Source organism: Schistocerca cancellata, chromosome 1 (assembly GCF_023864275.1).
Source record: "Schistocerca cancellata isolate TAMUIC-IGC-003103 chromosome 1, iqSchCanc2.1, whole genome shotgun sequence".
Lineage (NCBI taxonomy): Eukaryota > Metazoa > Arthropoda > Insecta > Orthoptera > Acrididae > Schistocerca > Schistocerca cancellata.
The window spans coordinates 706,136,910-706,157,307 of record NC_064626.1 but is presented as its reverse complement, the minus strand read 5'-3'; the positions used below and the strand labels follow the sequence as shown (position 1 = coordinate 706,157,307).

The 20,398-nt window shown below is 42.6% G+C and overlaps 1 protein-coding gene across 1 annotated transcript in view; it reads left to right on the top strand.

Annotated features, from left to right (window-relative positions):
• The window catches only part of LOC126184735 (CUB and sushi domain-containing protein 3), a 556,957-nt gene that overhangs the window by 508,352 nt on the left and 28,207 nt on the right, over window positions 1–20,398 (top strand). Inside the window, exons 10-11 of the mRNA XM_049927276.1 lie at window positions 15,735–15,914; window positions 17,715–17,833. Coding sequence (XP_049783233.1) covers window positions 15,735–15,914; window positions 17,715–17,833 — 299 coding nt within the window. The remainder of the gene's footprint in view (window positions 1–15,734; window positions 15,915–17,714; window positions 17,834–20,398) is intronic.

Sequence of the window (20,398 nt, the reverse complement as noted above, 5' to 3'; positions counted from 1 at the left end):
GTCGGTGTTTCAATATAGTGACCGACTTCAGAATCACACGAAAGAATGCGCACTAGACACCGCCGAAAGTAGTTCCTGACATTTTGTAGTGTTTCTTTCATTTTACTTTTTTTTAAGACGTGAAGTAGTGCTTAGTGCAGCATTTGTAAATATGTTGAGTCTACACTTCTTAAGTTCTGTATAACACATTAAAGCTATTCGGAAAATATTCTTAATTCTTAAGTTAAAGAATTTTATGGCGAGTAAAACTCGATATATTTTTAAACTATACAGGGTGTTTCTAGAATGAAATTTTCACTCTACAGCGGATTGTGCGCTGGTATGATACTTCCTGGCAGAATAAAACTATGTGCCGGATCGAGACTCGAACTCGGGACCTTTCCCTTTCGCGGGCAAGTGCTCTACCATTTGAGCTACCCAAGCACGACTCACGCCCCCTCCTCACAGCTTCAATTCCGCCAGTACCTCGTCTCCTACCTTCCAAACTTGCTTGGGTAGTTCAGTTGGTAGAGCACTTGCCCGCAAAAGGCAAAGTTCCCGAGTTCGAGTCTCGATCCGGCACACAGTTTTAATCTGCCAGGAAGTTTCATATCAGCGCACACTCCGCTGTAGAGTGAAAATTTCCTTCTAGAAACACCCTGTGAAGTTTGGAAGGTGGGAGACGAGGTACTGGCGGAATTGAAGCTGTGAGGACGGGGCGTGAGTCGTGCTTGGGTATACAGGGTGAATCATCTAAAACTTGCACCGCAAATATTGCGAAAATTGAAAGTGCTGTTGATATGTGGTTTTCACAGAATGGATTGGTAGTCAGGAGCTTGTATTGTTAGCCAATCAACAGACAGTAATAATAATTAGAAAGTGTATTTTTTGGACAAATAAACATTTTTTAAATGGAACAATGCCTATTGACAATAACGAACTAAAAGTAGGTAAATTAGAATATCAGTGGTGTCTGTTTCAGGATTCTAGTGCGAAAGTCGTTTACGAGGTATCATATTTTAAAAAGTTTCCACACCGGAGCTTATTTGTGCCATTCAGCCTGCGTGGTTGCAAGGTACGATGTTGTTATGTTTGCTTATCGCGTGCTTGTGTGTTCCTTGAGTGCATGGCGACTTGATAGCCAGTTAGTGTGAGACAGTCCAAGCAGTAGGTAGTGGGAGGACGACGGGATTTACCAACGCAGGAAAAGCCGACGTGATCGTGGCTTAAGGAGAGTGTAGGAAAAATGCAGTTTGTTCGTACACGGTGTATGCGGCAAGATATCCTGATAGACGTCAACCATCTCGGCAGTTATTTATCAGCTTATTCAACCACTTATGTGAAAGTGGTAACATAGCAACTATACAACGTAAAATATGAAAACAAGTGACGGCAGAAGAGGGGTATATTAATATTCTTGCTGCTGTTCCAGTTTATCCGCGCGTTAGCTCCCGAGCAATCGCACGAGAAAGTGGTATGAGTCAGGCAAATGTCCAACGCATTCTCCATCGACACAGGTTCCATCCCTATCACATCTCTCTCCATCCAGAGCTGCATGGAAACGATCATGAGAATCGTGTTAACTTCTGTACATGGGCATTAAGACAGGATACTCCAGATGTATCATGTATCTTATTTAGTAATGAAGCCACGTTTACTAGTCAGGGCCAGGTAAACCATCGAAACATGCTCTGTTGGTCTGTTGACAATCCCCGTTGCCTTCGTCAGCGTCCGCAGAGTGTAAACGTGTCGTGTAGGATTGTGAACCATCAGCTCATAGGACCGCTTTTCGTAGACGGAATACTGAACCCGTACAAGTATCGCAGCCTCCTAACAGACCTTCTTCCACGGATGCTAGAACATGTTCCTCTGCAGACTAGGACGAATGTGTGATACCAACATGAGGGTTGTCCAGTCCATCGTGCACGAAGCACTGCAGCATGTGTTCACATCGTTTGACTGGACGCAAAGGACCTTGACCGGCCCGTTTCCCTGGTTTGACGCCTGTAGACTTTTACCTGCGAGAAAATTGAAAGCCGCTGTCTATAAGGACATTGTAACTACACCCAATGATACGCAACGATGTGTTACTGCAGCCTACTCGAACCGTCTCCGATGAAATGCTAGCACGTATGCAGCAGTCGTTCCATACCAGAATGGAAGCGTGTATTGCCGCTGCCGATGGTCATTTGAACACAGCCTGTTATAGTCTTTACTGGCCAGAATCCATATTATGTGACCTGTGCAACTTTCCAGTCTTTGGGTACGGATCTTTCGTGGAGCGAACGTTTGCATATGATTGTTAAGTATGGAGCTAATGAATCAGCATACTCCGAAAGGAACCTAATTGGTATACAGTCTGGACCAGAAGACTTGTTTTTATTAAGTGATTTAAGTTAAGTTATATAACAGATATGCCCTCTAGTATTATGGATAATTCTAAAATATTTCTGTTTGCTGATGACACTAGCTTGGTAGTAAAGGATGTTATGTGCAACATTGGCTCGGTTTCAAATACTGCAATTCTTGACATGAGTTCGTGGCTCGTAGAAAATAAACTAACACTAAATCATAGTAAGACTCAGTTTTTACAGTTTCTGACACACAATTCAACTAAACCCGACGTTTTAATTTCACAGAATGGGCACATGATCAGTGAAACTGAATGGTTCAAATTTCTAAGTGTTCAGACAGATAGTAATCTGTCGTGGAAAGCCCACGTTCAGGATCAGACTTAATGCTGCCATTATTCTAAAAAGGATATTTTTGGCTCACAAACGGGCGGTTCGGGCAATAAGTGGTGAAAGTGCACATAACCTCTTGTCGGCTCCTGTTCACTAGTCTGGGTATTTTGACATTGGCCTCTCAATATATATAGGGTGGTCCATTGATCGTGACCGGGCCAAATATCTCACGAAATAAGCGTCAACGAAAAACTACAAAGAACGAAACTTGTCTAGCTTGAAAGGGGAAACCAGATAGCGCTATGGTTGGCCCGCTAGATGGCGCTGCCGTAGATGAAACGGATATCAACTGATTTTTTTTTAAAAATAGGAACCCCCATTTTTATTACATATTCGTGTAGTACGTAAAGAAATATGGTTGTTTTAGTTGGACCACTTTTCCGCTTTGTGACAGATGGAGCTGTAATAGTCACAAACATATGGCTCAAAATTTTAGACGAACAGTTGGTAACAGGTAGGTTTTGTACATTAAAATACAGAATGTATACGTTTGAACATTTTATTTCGGTTGTTCCAATGTGATACATGTACCTTTATGAACTTATCATTTCTCAAAAATGGTTCAAATGGCCAGGAGCACTATGGGACTTAACATCTGAGGTCATCAGTCCCCTAGAACTTAGAACTACTTAAACCTAACTAACCTAAGGACATCACACACATCGATGCCCGAGGCAAGATTCGAACCTGCGACTGTAGCGGTCGCGCGGTTCCAGACTGTAGCGCCTAGAACCGCTCGGCCACAACCTCATTGCATTTGGCAATACGTGTAACGACATTCCTTTCAACAGCGAGTAGTTCGCCTTCCGTAATGTTCGCACATGCACTGACAATGCGCTGACAATGCGCTGACTCATGTTGTACCGCGCGACTGCTAAGGTCGCAGGTTCGAATCCTGCCTCGGGCATGGATGTGTGTGATGTCCTTAGGTTAGTTAGGTTTAAGTAGTTCTAAGTTCTAGGGGACTGATGACCACAGTAGTTAAGTCCCATAGTGTTCAGAGCCATTTGAACCATTTGACTCATGTTGTCAAGCGTTGTCGGTGGATCACGATAGCAAATATCCTTCAACTTTCCCCACAGAAAGAAATCCGGGACGTCGGATCCGGTGAACGTGCGGGCCATGGTATGGTGCTTCGACGACCAATCCATCTGTCATGAAATATGCTATTCAATGCCGCTTCAACCGCACGCGAGCTATGTGCCGGATATCCATAATGTTGGAATTACATCGCCATTCTGTCATGCAGTGAAACATCTTGTTGTAACATCGGTAGAACATTACGTAGGAAATCAGCATACATTGCACCATTTAGATTGTCATCGATAAAATGGGGGCCAATTATCCTTTCTCGCATAATGCCGCACCATACATTAACCCGCCAAGGTCGCTGATGTCCTACTTGTCGCAGCCATCGTGGATTTTCCGTTGCCCAGTAGTGCAAATTATTCCGGTATACGTTACCGCTGTGAGTAACGCGTGCAAAAAATCTGTCATCGTCCCGTAATTTCTCTTGTGCGCAGTGGCAGAACTGTACACGAGGTTCAGAGTCGTCGCCGTGCAATTCCTGGTGCATAGAAATATGGTACGGGTGCAATCGATATTGATGTAGTATTCTCAACACCGACATTTTTGAGATTCCCGATTCTCGCGCAATTTGTCTGCTACTGATGTGCGGATATGCCGCGACAGCAGCTAGAACACCTACTTGGGCATCATCATTTGTTGCACCTCGTGGTTGACGTTTCACATGTGGCTGAACACTTCCTGTTTCCTTAAAAAACGTAACTATCCGGCGAACGGTCCGGACACTTGGATGATGTCGTCCAGGATACCGAGCAGCAAAATGGCTCTGAGCACTATGGGACTTAACATCTATGGTCATCAGTCCCCTAGAACTTAGAACTACTTAAACCTAACTAACCTAAGGACAGCACACAACACCCAGCCATCACGAGGCAGAGAAAATCCCTGACCCCGCCGGGAATCGAACCCGGGAACCCGGGCGTGGGAAGCGAGAACGCTACCGCACGACCACGAGATGCGGGCTACCGAGCAGCATACATAGCACACGCCCGTTGGGCATTTTGATCACAATAGCCATACATCAACACGATATCGACCTTTTCCGCAACTGGTAAACGGTCCATTTTAACACAAGTAATGTATCACGAAGCAAATACTGTCCGCACTGGTGGAATGTTACGTTATACCACGTACTTATATGTTTGTGACTATTACAGCGCCATCTATCACAAAGCGAAAAAAGTGGTCCACCTAAAACATTCATATTTCTTTGCGTACTACACGAATATGTAATAAGAAATGGGGGTTCCTATTTAAAAAAAAACGCAGTTGATATCCGTTTGACCTATGGCAGCGCCACCTAGCGGGTCAACCATAGCGCCATCTGGTTTCCCCCTTCAAGCTAAACGAGTTTCGTTCGTTGTAGTTTTTTCGTTTGATGCTTCTTTCGTGAGATATTTGGCCCGGCCACTATCAATGGATCATCCTGTATATTCTTTACTGTCATTTCTTGTTAACAATATTGGCTTATTCCCAAGAACAAGCAGCTTTCACTCAGTTAATACTTGGCAGAAATCAAACCAGCATTTGGATTGGACTTCCTTAACATTTGTGCAGTAAGGTCTGCAGTATACTGCTGCATCCATTTTCTACAATCTACCACAAGAATTCAAATATCTTAGCAATAATCCACGCGCTTTCAAATAGAAACTGAAGAGTTTCCTCGTGGTTCACTCCTTCTATTCTGTCGAGGAGTTCCTTGAAAGATTAAGCTGATTATTGTTGTAATGTTGATTGCGTTTACTTAAACTTATGCTTGACTTTTTTTGGTTTCATGAACATTTTATTTTTATCTGTCATTACTTTTGCATTGTAATTTCATATACCGACACGTTCCATGACCTTGCAGATTATCTCCTCAATTTGGTCCTACGGAACTTGACGTGCTAAATAAATAAATAAAGTGACATCCATAAATAAGAGGTCATAATCAGTAGGTGAGGGGGGAGATGGCACCTACAGGGCTCGTGTTTCTTCTTCTCTTCCATAGATTGAGGAGGGCTGAGCACAGAGGGACAGCAGGCTTCTGCAAGATCCAGAATCAAAAGAGAGCAGGCGACCTAGGAGCGCACAGACTGTGTGTCCCATGACCAAGATGTGGCAGCAGGCCTCACTCCTGAGAGACGCTGAGGGGTGAGGGTTCCCAGGAGGGATCCTTATCACTAGCAGACGCCGAAGAAGTGGGGAACATCTTTGGGCAAGGAGGGGAGGCGACACATGGAGGGGAGGGAAAGAGGACAGGGGACAGGACTGGGATAAGGAAGAGGGAGGAGGGGGAAAGGACGTAACTGAGGCAAAAGTAGAAGTTATCGACATGGGGTGAAAGTCAAATTTCTGACAAGTCTCAGTGTAAGACAAACAATCCAGGGACTTTTCTTTCTTATAAGCCAGGCAATCTGGTGAGTGTGGAGAGAGACGGTTGTGACAATTAACACACATGGGTGGCGGAACACAGGGCCTCCTCTCATAGTGTGGGTAACCACAGTCACCTCATAGAGGGTCCACCATACATCAGGAAGACACGTGCCCGAAACGAAAGCACCAAAAGCACCTTATTGGTGGTTGGACATATGGCTTCACATCACACCTATAACACATAACCTTGATCTTCTCTGGGAGGGTATCTCCCTCGAAAGGCAGGACAAAGGCGCCAGTATCTTGGCGAATTTTCCTTACGACCTTCCTGCATACGCGTCGTTATAGATTGGCCCGGAGTTCTTAGTCAGTTTGAAGGATGATGTCCCTATGAAAAATGGCTCCCTGGATCCTATTCAAGGATTGAAGAGGCGTAATGGGCACCATAACGTCGCCATAATGATCACAAGCATGATGAGCTGCAGATTGGGTGGCAGAAGAAGTTTTGATTAAAAAAGGAAACCAACTGTCCCTGTCCATCCAAGTACAGACAAGATAGTGGGGAAAGCGTTTCACCCCAACTGGTGAGCATGTCCCTCCTCCCAGGGTGTAGCCAGGGAAGGGAAGGCCACAGGGTCATAAGAAGCAGCATTCAATGATACGTTATCGCTCAAAAAGAGGGCGCAGAAGAACAGCCAGATTTTTGGAATTAGAGCATCTGCTCTCATACCACCCACTTTGATCAGGGGAACTCCCCATGGGTGCCACCCAGCCACAGCAAGAGCCACCTGGCAAGGCCGTTGTTGCTGGGAGTTCCAGTGCCCTGGAATTTTGTAGCTTGGGGATGTCGTAAATGGTTTTTGTTGCGGCAGTTGTTCGGACTTTTATATGCAGACAAAAAGCGATCCCAATTGTTTGTAGCGTTACTCCCAAGTATTGAAAGCAGCATCCGAATTCTAATGTTGACCTCCACCCATGAGATGATATTCTTTTATATTTTTCCTCCTCTTCTACATTTCCTTGCTCTCGTCTTTGAGCTGTTTATTTCCATCAAGATCTCTGTGGCTACCCGTAAGTCTTCTAGGCTCTTGGAGGAGATGACCATGTCATCTGCATACATAATCAGTTTTACGTTTCTCCTGTCTATAGTCTGCTCGGTGCCCGCTGTCATTACGTTAAACAGTACCGGACTCACCGGATCTTCTTGTAGGATACCTCCTGTTTGGACGATGTCCTTCGACATCGACGAGCCATCGCACATGGTTTGTGTCTAGAATCAACTTAATTATTTGTTATTCGTGGTTTGATTTATTCCCTCGCTTAATATTCCCTCACTTCTGGATGAGGATTTTTCTGCTGATATTGTCGAATGCTCGAGAGAAGTCTATAAAGATCGCGTACAGTGGCTATAAAGCTAGCGTGGAATGGGGTAATAAGTCGTACTAGAGTCGTTGTTATTTCTTGAGTGACTTCTTGAACAATGTGCAGTGTTGACCTGCCCTGAGAGAAGCCGTACTGAATCGTTAGGATATCAGTGCCGCGCGGAGTGGCCGCGCGGTTTGAGGCGTCATGCACGGATTGCGCGGCCCCTCACGCCGGAGCTTCGAGTCCTCCCGCGGGTATGTGTGTGTGTGTGTGTGTGTGTGTGTGTGTGTGTGTGTGTGTGTGTGTGTGTGTGTGTGTGTGTGTTGTTCTTAGTATAAGTTAGTTTAAGTAGTGTGTAAGTCTAGGTACCGATGACCTAAGCACTTTGGTCCCTTAGGAATTCACACACATTTTTGAACAGCACGTAGTCTTTGTTAGTGCGCCCTAATAGGAGTTCAGAGACAAGTTTAAACAGAACCCTAATTGGAGCAAATCGTCTATAGGAGTTCTGGTCGCCTTCCCTGCCTTTACCTTTGTACAGCACAATTATGTTTTTACTCCACTGTTCTGGGATTGAGTTGTTCTTCAGACAATCCTTGAAGAGGCACGCTGAAGCTGTCGCCAGATCTTGTACTGTTATCGTGCACTAAAGGATTATGTTCAGGTTAGTAATGTACAGTGTGATTACACCAAAAGTTCCAGTTTCAAAACGCTGTAAAAGAAAGAAATGATGCTCACAATAACATCAAATTTGAAAGGGATATTATCGACGAAGGGGGAATGTTATGGAAACCAAACAAAAAATTAACGAAAATTTTATCACTAGATGGCTCTGTAGGATTCATAACGTAAATGAGTTCGGCTATAAATGACAAATGAAACGCAGCATGGTGTGAGCTGCACATTAAACCAAGCATGCTGTGCAGCGTGCATGACCACACAAGTTTGGCATTCAGTAGTTGTGGAACTGTTTGTTAGGTAAGCCCATTCACGACGACAGCGTCGCAACACGTCGTGTGGGAAAAATCGGCTTTTAATTCTCACGAGTGCACAAACCGCATGAAATATAGCAGTGACATCGGTTTTTAACTGTCCTGAGGCAAAATGAGGAACAGCCGTACACCCTACATCTTTTATTTTCCATATTCTGCTACCATCTAGTGATAAAATATTCGTTAATTTATTTTTGTTTGCTTAACATTTCCTTCTTCGATGATATTCCGTTCAAATTTGACGTCATGCCGAGCAGCGGGTTTTTGGCAGCTTTATGACATTGGAACTTTAATTATAATTGCCCTGTACATCTAAATGTACTTTTATTCAGAACTTCGCATAAATATTTTTTTTATTTTCTTTCGCGAAAAAACAACTCAGATTGTTAATTCCAGGGTCCATTGGGGCCCGAACCGCACAATAACCCTGGGTTCGGTGTGGGGCGGCGGTGGGGTGGGTGGACTGCTGTGGCCTGTTGTGGGGATGCGGACCGCAGTGGGCTACGGCGGTACGAAGCCTCTCCGTCGTTTCTAGGTCCCCGGTTCAATACACAATACAATTAACGACTTAGGGCTAGCGCGCACGGGTGGTTTTTGTCACAGTCACAAAAAAGTTTCCGTCGCTGTCAAGTCATCAGAGTGGAGTGCGCTGACGAAGGATGACAATCACTCAACTTTTCTTGAGATCCAAGCGCCGTTTGTTGATATGGACTTCGTAGAGACGGTCATTATTTGCGAACTCAAGAGACGTAAAAGAAAATATCACGAAAAAGAATAATGTACACACCCCCTCTGAGTGACAGACTACTAAGTGGGAAGTTTCATACACTATTTTATAAACTTCACAGCATCCAAATAATTTTGCACTATTTTCGAATGAGGGTTGAAAGTTTTAATGAATTACTTCGCATTTTAGCTGCATTAGCGTACAAATGGTTCAAATGGCTCTGAGCACTATGGGCCTTAACTGCTGAGGTCATCAGTCCCCTAGAACTTAGAACTACTTAAACCTAACCAACCTAAGGACATCACACACATCCATGCCCGAGGCAGGATTCGAACCTGCGACCGTAGTGGCCGCGCGGTTCCAGACTGTAGCGCTTAGAACCGCTCGGCCACACCGGCTGGCAGCGTACAAAACACGAACATGAGAGTGTTTGTCCCAGCTGGCTACAAGTTTTCCCAAAAACCTAAAAACATTATTCGACTGATTTCTTCCCATCCTAAAATTTTCATATTTGTGTCCGCACAATCTTTCAAATTATCGAAAATACTGTCTTCTTTTCACTTCTGTAAGAATATTGTTACTAATATTGTCTTCTTGCACAGAAACTTTGTGCGAAAACGTTGATACCATGTTTGCTCGTCACTGTGTCGACAGTCGGAAGGCAAATGAAGGGCGGAGAATGCTCAGAGAGTGACAGTTTTGTCACCTGTGCGCGCACCACAATCTAAACCCAGCAATGCAGTGACAGTTCTGTCGCGGGCTTGTTCGCGGATTGGCAGACAGAAGTGTTACCTGGTTGCCAAGTCGTAAGATGAGCACATTTAGGTATATATCACATACTAGAGGACAGCCCCAGATCTACAATATTTCCATATAGGACGTCAAAAACTTTTTCAACATATCTATTTTTCAAAAAATGTTCATTTTCTAGCGCACATCTTTCTGGAAAGTTTGATGAATAAAACACATGTGTTCGAGGAAATGTAAGATATGTTATTTGGTCGTAAGTGTGCCACAGTGCAGTGTCATGCCTCTTCACACGCACATCACTCTATTCCGCCGTGTAGAATTAAAACGTATATGTTTTGTATTGGAAACCATCAAGCCTGTATTCAAGACAATGAAAATTAAAATGTCCTGTGGTGCCTCTCCTGCTCCCAGTCGGCCGGTTTAATATCCTAACATCCCCCCTCCCCACCCCCCTTCAAAAAAATACTAGGAGGGATTATTTGTGACCGGGAGGATAAGAACTCTTCACAAAATTTGCACTCTTTATTGCCTATTGGCTAATAACGTTCTCTTTTGTGCAACAAAATTAAATATAGAAACATACAACCAGTTAAGACAAGACACATTTCTTCCCCAGCATTTTTTTCTCCTTATCTTGCTACAGCTTTACACGTCTTGCTTTCCTTTTTACGAAAGAATCTATTACCTCATTAAAGTTCGTCAAACGTTTTGCTACATGAAAAGTCAAAATGTTGTTCTCTAATAATGAAAAGTTGCTAACACGAATAGTACACAAGGCTGGTGTGGTTTCTCAATTTGATTACGTCTATTTTGTCACTGTCTGCTAGATAAAACGAAATAATTCTTCCTAATATTGCAGCAAAAAGGCGAGACTGTTTTGACACATGGTCGTTTTTATCTTCTTCAATTTACATAATTAACATGACAGAATGTACACTCCTGGAAATTGAAATAAGAACACTGTGAATTCATTGTCCCAGGAAGGGGAAACTTTATTGACACATTCCTGGGGTCAGATACATCACATGATCACACTGACAGAACCACAGGCACATAGACACAGGCAACAGAGCATGCACAATGTCGGCACTAGGACAGTGTATATCCACCTTTCGCAGCAATGCAGGCTGCTATTCTCCCATGGAGACGATCGTAGAGATGCTGGATGTAGTCCTGTGGAACGGCTTGCCATGCCATTTCCACCTGGCGCCTCAGTTGGACCAGCGTTCGTGCTGGACGTGCAGACCGCGTGAGACGACGCTTCATCCAGTCCCAAACATGCTCAATGGGGGACAGATCCGGAGATCTTGCTGGCCAGGGTAGTTGACTTACACCTTCTAGAGCACGTTGGGTGGCACGGGATACATGCGGACGTGCATTGTCCTGTTGGAACAGCAAGTTCCCTTGCCGGTCTAGGAATGGTAGAACGATGGGTTCGATGACGGTTTGGATGTACCGTGCACTATTCAGTGTCCCCTCGACGATCACCAGTGGTGTACGGCCAGTGTAGGAGATCGCTCCCCACACCATGATGCCGGGTGTTGGCCCTGTGTGCCTCAGTCGTATGCAGTCCTGATTGTGGCGCTCACCTGCACGGCGCCAAACACGCATACGACCATCATTGGCACCAAGGCAGAAGCGACTCTCATCGCTGAAGACGACACGTCTCCATTCGTCCCTCCATTCACGCCTGTCGCGACACCACTGGAGGCGGGCTGCACGATGTTGGGGCGTGAGCGGAAGACGGCCTAACGGTGTGCGGGACCGTAGCCCAGCTTCATGGAGACGGTTGCGAATGGTCCTCGCCGATACCCCAGGAGCAACAGTGTCCCTAATTTGCTGGGAAGTGGCGGTGCGGTCCCCTACGGCACTGCGTAGGATCCTACGGTCTTGGCGTGCATCCGTGCGTCGCTGCGGTCCGGTCCCAGGTCGACGGGCACGTGCACCTTCCGCCGACCACTGGCGACAACATCGATGTACTGTGGAGACCTCACGCCCCACGTGTTGAGCAATTCGGCGGTACGTCCACCCGGCCTCCCGCATGCCCACTATACGCCCTCGCTCAAAGTCCGTCAACTGCACATACGGTTCACGTCCACGCTGTCGCGGCATGCTACCAGTGTTAAAGACTGCGATGGAGCTCCGTATGCCACGGCAAACTGGCTGACACTGACGGCGGCGGTGCACAAATGCTGCGCAGCTAGCGCCATTCGACGGCCAACACCGCGGTTCCTGGTGTGTCCGCTGTGCCGTGCGTGTGATCATTGCTTGTACAGCCCTCTCGTAGTGTCCGGAGCAAGTATGGTGGGTCTGACACACCGGTGCCAATGTGTTCTTTTTTCCATTTCCAGGAGTGTAATTCACAAAGTGCCAACATCAAATGCCTATTATGCCTACTACATGCAAAAAGTTTTATGTTAGGGAACAGTTTAACATTTCATTCATACGTTGCAGCTCCTAAAGCGTGAAATCGAAAAATATTAATACGAATTTTCGAAATAAATTTGGAATCGTCATATTCTTCCATATAATATGTGTGGTGCCCCCATTTCTTCTCCTTCCTCGTTCTAAAACCAGCCTTGACATCACTTATTCTATAAGTATTCCTGCCGTTGTCAAAACTTATTCTCCGGTTAACTTCCCTAACCCTGCCCGAATCGCCGGTTCAGTTATCTCGCGTTTATTCTCCGGTAGACCACTGCCAACCGTAGCAAAAAATTGCACTTAGCACTACGAAATGCTTTGTGTATTCCAATTTATTTTGTGTTGTGGATTGCTTTTTTTCATTTCTTATTTTGAAATGAGTGGAGAGACTAATCCTGGTCCATAAAGGGATTCGAATGCGTCTCTCACCACAACAAAAGGAATCAGTGATCCTGTTACAGTTATGTCAGTTCTGTTTTTGTGCAAGCACAGAACTCGGACGTACAATGGCAGCTCTTTGAGCGGGACGCCGGGCATATTCCCTCGCAGCGCTCCTCTTCCCTCGGACAGTCTAAGTTTGTTTACAGTCGTAGCCAATTGTCACGATATACTGTCCGCATGATAGTGTAGGCTTCTGTCAAAATGTCATTTTCTTGGATACACAGAGAAGATAATATATTTCTTACCTGCTGGTCATTTATTTCAACTCCGGTAGTCTGAATCTATGGATTTCGCAAATAATTATAACAATGCTGATCATTCGCACACCCAATCAACCATATAAACAAATAGCGATTGGCATATGCCCAATGGGGTTTTTTGGCTCAGCCATGATAGCCCCATCCCCTTCCGCCTGTTGTTTATTTCTGGATGTGACAGGGATTCCCGTGGCAGAGACATCACGTACGCTATGCACGCATGCAAAGTCAACTTACGATTCGTTCAGAAATCAACTTAGAATGTGCCAGACATGTTAAATAACCAACTGAGATGCGTTTCAAAATCATATTAATAATCAATAGACCAACGTGCACTGACTACTAGGCGGTTTGTGCAACAAGGTTTTTGTTTTCTTCAAGAATAAGAATTTGGCACGCCCTGAAACTGCCGCCTGGGGCAGAAACCCCGATATGCCCACCCTTAGATCCGGGGCTGTTGGAGAAGAATGACCAAACTGTCCTGGTGACAAAAATCACCCATTCGCGCTAGCCCTTAAATCCACTTGGAATCGGTGTCAAAACAAACGTCAGTCTTCGCAAGGTTATGGCGAGTGTGTGCGCTTGCACTGAAAACTGCAATGCCAAGAATGGAGGATGCTTGGAGGACATCGTGTAGGAAGTGACAAAGTGTTCTTTAGAACAATGTGCTCTAATACTGTGTAACTACATATTTTTGTGGTAAAATAAAATGTATAAAATAGGCACTGTTTCTGCCACACCCTCTTATTTTCATACCAGTAGCTGCCAAATGAACTGTTATCCACAGTGTAACTTGCTAGTTTTTATGTGGACGGGAGTTCCTCAGAGAGCCTAGCAGTTTGATGGTCCCAGTGGCGTCAAAGGGCCGCACACCAAGTTACAAAAGGTAACACTAAGCCATGTAACTGTTGCATCCCACGATTAGGGTGTGTAAATCTAACTTTTTAGGGGAAAGAGTATCTGAGAGAAAAAGAAGTAAGAAGATGCTATGGTCTGCCCCTATTAGCTTGTCATCAGGTATTTTTAGATGATGAAAAATTTGCAACAGAAATGTATTTTTGGAGTACCTAGACTAATTGTTCTTCATACTTTCTCATGTTTTATGATTTTTTTTAAATTTTAATTACACTTACTACTAGATAAGACCCTTTAAACTTTAGTTATAGTCTAAGAGGTACATCAGAAGAAGTAGAAGTGGATTTGGTTTTTCTACTTAAATTTGTTATTAAACCTTCTTACATGTCACATTCATTTGTACAACTGTCCCTACTTGCTTAACAACACTGTGGAATTACAAAAAATATACCCTTCTACTTTAATGGGGAATCTGGACAATTTCCTCTCAATAGCATACAGAGGTATCACTGCTATCAGATGAAATGTGCAACTGGAATTACGATTTCTTGGTAGGGATGGCACAGCATGTTAATTTTGATGGAAAGCCTGCTACAGATGTAGAAGTAACTTCAGGTAAACCTGAGGGAAGCGTGTTTAGATCTTTGTTATTCATGTTGTATTTTAATAAGCTGGCAGACAGTAAGAACAGAACCCTCTGACTTTTTGTAGATGTTGCAGGTATCTCTTATGAAGTACTGTTGGAGAAAAAAGCTGCACAAATATCATTCAGATCTAGATAACATGTGCTGCTAAGATTGGCAGCTTGCCTTAAATGTTCAGAACTGCAAAATTGTGCACTTCACAAAATGCAGAAACTCGGGATACTATGGCTACACTACAATAAGCTGGAATTGGTATCAGTTATCTCACATAGGTGTAACAATTTGTGGGGATATGAAATGTAATACTCTCATAGGCCTAGTCTCAATTAAAGCAAGTGACAGACATTGATTCATTTTTAAGATACTGAGACAATGCAGTCAGTTTACAAAAAAGTTTGTTTACAAAATATCCAATCTAGAATACTGCTCATGAGTGTGGGACCCATACTAAAAGTTCTAACAGAAAATACTGACTGTCTGTAAGGAAAGATAGTGTGAGAAACTAAACTACCTGTCGCTTGAGGTTAAAATACCAACTATCACGCAAAAGCCTGCTTACAAAGTTCCAGGACCAGTCTTAGGTAAACCTAGTGGAACAAGGAAGACTACATTTGTTGAATTGCAGTATACATAGGACATATTTAAGTCATGATTCTTCCTGCACTCCATATTTTAATGGAATGTGAAGAAATCCTAATATCTGGCACAATGTAAATTAGTTATGGTGTGCACACACTTTATTCAACATGTAAACATCTCTACAGATAATCGGATTTAGATTATGACATGTTCAATATGCCTGCCATCATTGGCGATGATGTGGTGCAGACGAACCTCTGCCATGGATTTCATAATGGTTTGCAGAGTATGGATGTAGATGTAGGTATAGATGAAGATAATGTCCATTTTGATTATAAACGTACTAAGAGCATATAAAAATTTTGGCATATGGCTCTTACGCAGCACCATAATATAAGCTTTTGTAACAGATATCCTGTGCTCTTAAGTATCTCACTTTTGATCGGAACTGAAAATGTAAAGATTTTGTGAATACCCCAATATTACATAAGAAAAATCCTATGACTAATAGTAATGGTTAAATAACTATTCATTAGACATTGACTGTGGAGATCTGGATGGGCTTGACCATGGATCAGTGAGGCTGGAGGAGAACAGGACAACTCATGGAGCATCTGCCATCTACACATGCCATGAGAACTACACTCTTATTGGTCATGAGAGGAGGGTGTGCGGAGATAATGGCAGCTGGAGCGGAAAGAAGCCACAGTGTCTGTGTAAGTACTTAATTAAGTTTTCCATATATTCTCTAAGTTGCTTTAAAACAAATGACAATGAAGCTACATCAGTAAGATAACAATTTTAATACATGGTGACTATTATTGAACTATACAGAAAAAAAACGTAAATTAACTATGGTGTGCATACACTTTATTCAACATGTAAACATCACTACAGATATTTGGATTTAGGTTATGACATGTTTGGTATGCCTGCCATCATTGGTGATGATGTGGTGTGGGCGAATAGCAAAAATCTGCATGCCCCGCTGAAGTGTCGGAACATTGATGCTGAATGGCTGTCTTGAGCTCAGCAGTGGTTTTGAGGTTATTGTTGTACTTCTTGTCTTTAATATAGCCCCACAAAAAGGAGTCACTTGTGTTCAGATCCGGAGAATATGGTAGCCAATTGAGGCCCCACCAGTGGCCTCTGGGTACCCTAGATCCAGAATTCAGTCCCCAAAGTGCTCCTCCAGGACATCAGACATTCTCTTGTTTTGTTGGGTCAAGCTCCGCCTTGCATGAACCGCAGGGTCATTTTGCACAATGTGGATGAAATTATCTTCCAAAACCTTCACATACTGTTTGGTAGCCACCATGCCATCAAGGACTATCACACCGATTATTCTGTGACTGGACATTGCACACCACACAGTCACCTGTTGAGAATTAAGAGACTTCTCGATTGCAAAATGCACATTCTCAGTCCCCCAAATGCAGCAATTTTGCTTATTGATGAACCCATCCAAATGAAAGTGGGCTTCATCATTAAACCAAACCATATTCACATCACAGTTCTGTTCGTCAATTCTGTGGACAATAGGGCCCTGGGGCTTAATAGCTAATGGGTTTGAATTTTGTATGGGAAGAGATGCAGGTCTTCAACAACAATTTGTTGCAGTGTCTCCCAGTTGATTCTCACCTGTTCTGCATCTTGTCTGATCAATTTCCTGGGCCATGTCGTCTCGATGTTTTCAGGCATTTTCATGCTTTTTGGATGACTCATCTCTCAAACTTGTGAATCAAATTCTTGGCTGTTAGCACACTTGAACTTGGTTGCAAATTTCCTTTGAGTTGCAATTGGACTGATATTGCTTGCATAGTACATCTTCACAAGTGCTATATACTCATGTATCATGACGTTTTCATGTACAAATGGCCAATGACAACAAGGTGCGTGCGCATGCACATACTAATTCCCATCATGTCACCCACCGACCATGCAGTTTGGACATCTTGACGCAAACCATTCAGAAGTTATGAAAATTTTATTTTAAATAGTTCAATCATTGTCACCCTGCATATAGTTTCTTTTAAAATGCTCAAAAACTTGAGCACATTGGCTCTAAAAAGCATATATGCTTGACATTGCCAAGCTAGGGGGTGATCTAGATTAATGCAGAAACAGAAGTACAACTTCAAACAGCCAAGATTGCTATAGAACATCCTTTATTGTGATGACACTACTGCTGTTTTGTTTTTATTCCCATCTTTTTTTAATGTGCTTCAAGTTTAGCTCAATTGTGGTAGCCCTAGTTCCACCACCTATAGCCATTTGTAGTGAATAACATATAATTTAATAATATCTTGCAACAGTGTGAGCAGAACATCTCCCACTTCCTTTTAAGTTTGGAAGTATTAAGGCATCCTGGGCTCACATAAGCATTTTGTTATTTCAGAATTAAACAATTTCCTTTAAAGTCTAAAATAATTAAACTGTGGTTCCAAATATGAGCAAATCTACAGAAATTTCCTTCAGCTGTTAATGGGTGCTAATATAGTCTGTATCTGCTTCAGTTGACTGGTGCCCCGAGCCACCAGAAGTCCATGGCGGATCTGTAGAGGTATCTGGACAGCGAGCTGGCTCAACAGCAACATACACGTGCCAACCAGGATTCATTCTGTTTGGACAACCAGTGAGTAACTGATAATATCTTCAACAAATGTTTATATGTTTCACCACAAATACCTAAACATCAACCACAGAAAAATGGAAAATATAAATCCATTCTTTTACTTATTTCAGTATATTATCCCATCAATAACAAGCTGAATTGTACAAACAGCTTTGATTCTTTGTTCTTTGTTATTGAGTGGCTATTTCTGGTCCTGTGTTGTGTTAATCAGTGTTTGTCTCCATAACGCCATTAATTAGTTTTCAGCACATCAAGTATCATATTTTTTTCACAATATACTTGAAGAGCAACAGCTTTGCTGTAAACTGCTGTGTCTAAAGATAAATCTTTTGTGATACTGTGGTTACAGCATGAAACTCAATTGTGATGACTGTTTAATGACAAATGGAAATTAGTACCAACCACAAATTGTTGCCTCAGTTTCTGAGGTCATCTGAGCACACGTTGACTCAATTTGTCAATGTAACTAATGTTTCCTGTATTACTTCTTGTAACAATCCACTACAAAATGGTATGATAAACTGATGATGAAAATTGTTTTTAATTTGCTTCAAAATAGTTCATGAAGCTTATTACAGACAAGATATAAGCTGTAGCAGATAGTTAATTAACTCCTGGTTCCCTTTATAGTTGTGATGATTGTTATAACTCACTTTGTTGCAGATTATTTAAAATTGGGTATTCATGAATGTAGGATCTTATTCGTGTACTCAGATACATGAAACACTTGTTTTTATGCTCTTTCACAAAAATATCGCAAATTTTGACTAACTGACTCCTCACTCACTCATGAATTCCCATTAACTTCCCAACTCACTCTCTCTGCACCATACTAACTCACTAGGGGCTCAGGTGCCCGACTATTTATACCTGTCACTAATGACTGTTTCATTTAACATTATGAACATGATTAAGACAGTGGACTTAAGACAGTAGACTTAATAGGAAAGGTTAGTACGTCAGTTGTAGGTGTCTTCCTTACTTAATTACAAGTTACAGAAGGGCACCTATGACTGCATTTTTATTTGAATTTCATCATTCTATTCATTGAGCATTCATAAGCAATAATGTTATTGGTGACAACTTGTGATGCCTTTATGTAAACTTCTTAAGAAGAAATTAATGGTTGATCACTAGCAAAAGGCATCTCCTCAAGCAAAGGCCAGTGTGAACTGATAATATTTTCCATATGGTGGCACAAAAAGGGTGTTGTGCACTACAAATTCCTCCCAGGAGTGTGTCTATTGCAGCTGGCATTTGTTGCCGACAACTGAGACACCTTTTGGTCACACTATGTGAAAGACAACCACACAAACTGTGTCAAGTGTAGCTTCTATGTAGTAATGCAGTCTGCTGATTTCACAAACAAAACTAGCCAAGGGAGTTATCCCTCGCACACTTATTCTTCTGATCTTGTGCCCTTAGATGTTCACCTTTTCCACTACTTTACTGAACAACAATCAAGAAAATTTCTTTTTAGATTACAATGCTTATCAGAACTGGCTTCTTGACATATTTAACACTGAATGAGTAGGAATCAGTGTGGAATCAGTAAACTACCTGAGCACTGTCACATTGTTTTAGACAATGTTAGGGAAATACTATAGAAATCTACTTAAGAAACTAACATAAAGGTATCATAACTCATCACCAGTAACACTATCGCTTAGTAGTGCTCAATGAGTGAACTGTACCCAACTTCTGAACCTTTCCTATTGAATGCAAATGTCATATGAAGTTTAAATGGTCACAGTTCATCACACATATATCAGTTATCAACAATTATGAATGTGGAAAATCATTCATGCCAGAACAGTGATCTGTACAATAGAGCACATGCACCACACATGACACAAAATTTTCAAGCTGCTTCCACTGCCTTCAACCCTCTTTTAAACTCAAAGGAAATAATATGTCACAAATGTTAGACCTTTACTTTCCACTTGTGACTTACTTTATAAAGCTTAAACAATGTTAATTGGATTGAAGTATTCAAAATCCAATTTGTACTGCAAGACAAATACTAGTGCTACAAACATGACAATGAGAGCTAATAAATACACTCATAGTAACATATGCATGTTATGTTACTTTTATCAGAATTATTCTGCATGGGTTAGCAGACTACAATAAAAAATGATTCTTTGCTTATCTACGTGAGAGCAGAAAAATTCCCAAGATATGCCACACTGCTTTCACCTGGCTGGGAGGTGGCTGTAATCAAGTAGCTGGTGATGGGTGGCCAGTTACCAGTGGGTACTCTAGGGCAAGGAAACTTTCAAATTTGTTACAATTTGAGTTGGACCAGGCAGGTGAGCTTCTGTGGCCTAAATGATTAGGGTAATTACTTATGATAAACAGAGTATCCAGGTTAAAATTCATTTCAGTTGATCAAACTCACTACATGTGAAAAGCAACATTCATGTTGTCCAACATCTCAAAAAGCAAATCTTTTAGAGATACTAAATGAAGGATGCTTGTCCAGTTCAGCAACTTAAGGGAACGATTTGGAATTTCTCTGGTTTTCACACACATGAATGCTGTGCTGGTAAAGCATTCAGTGTG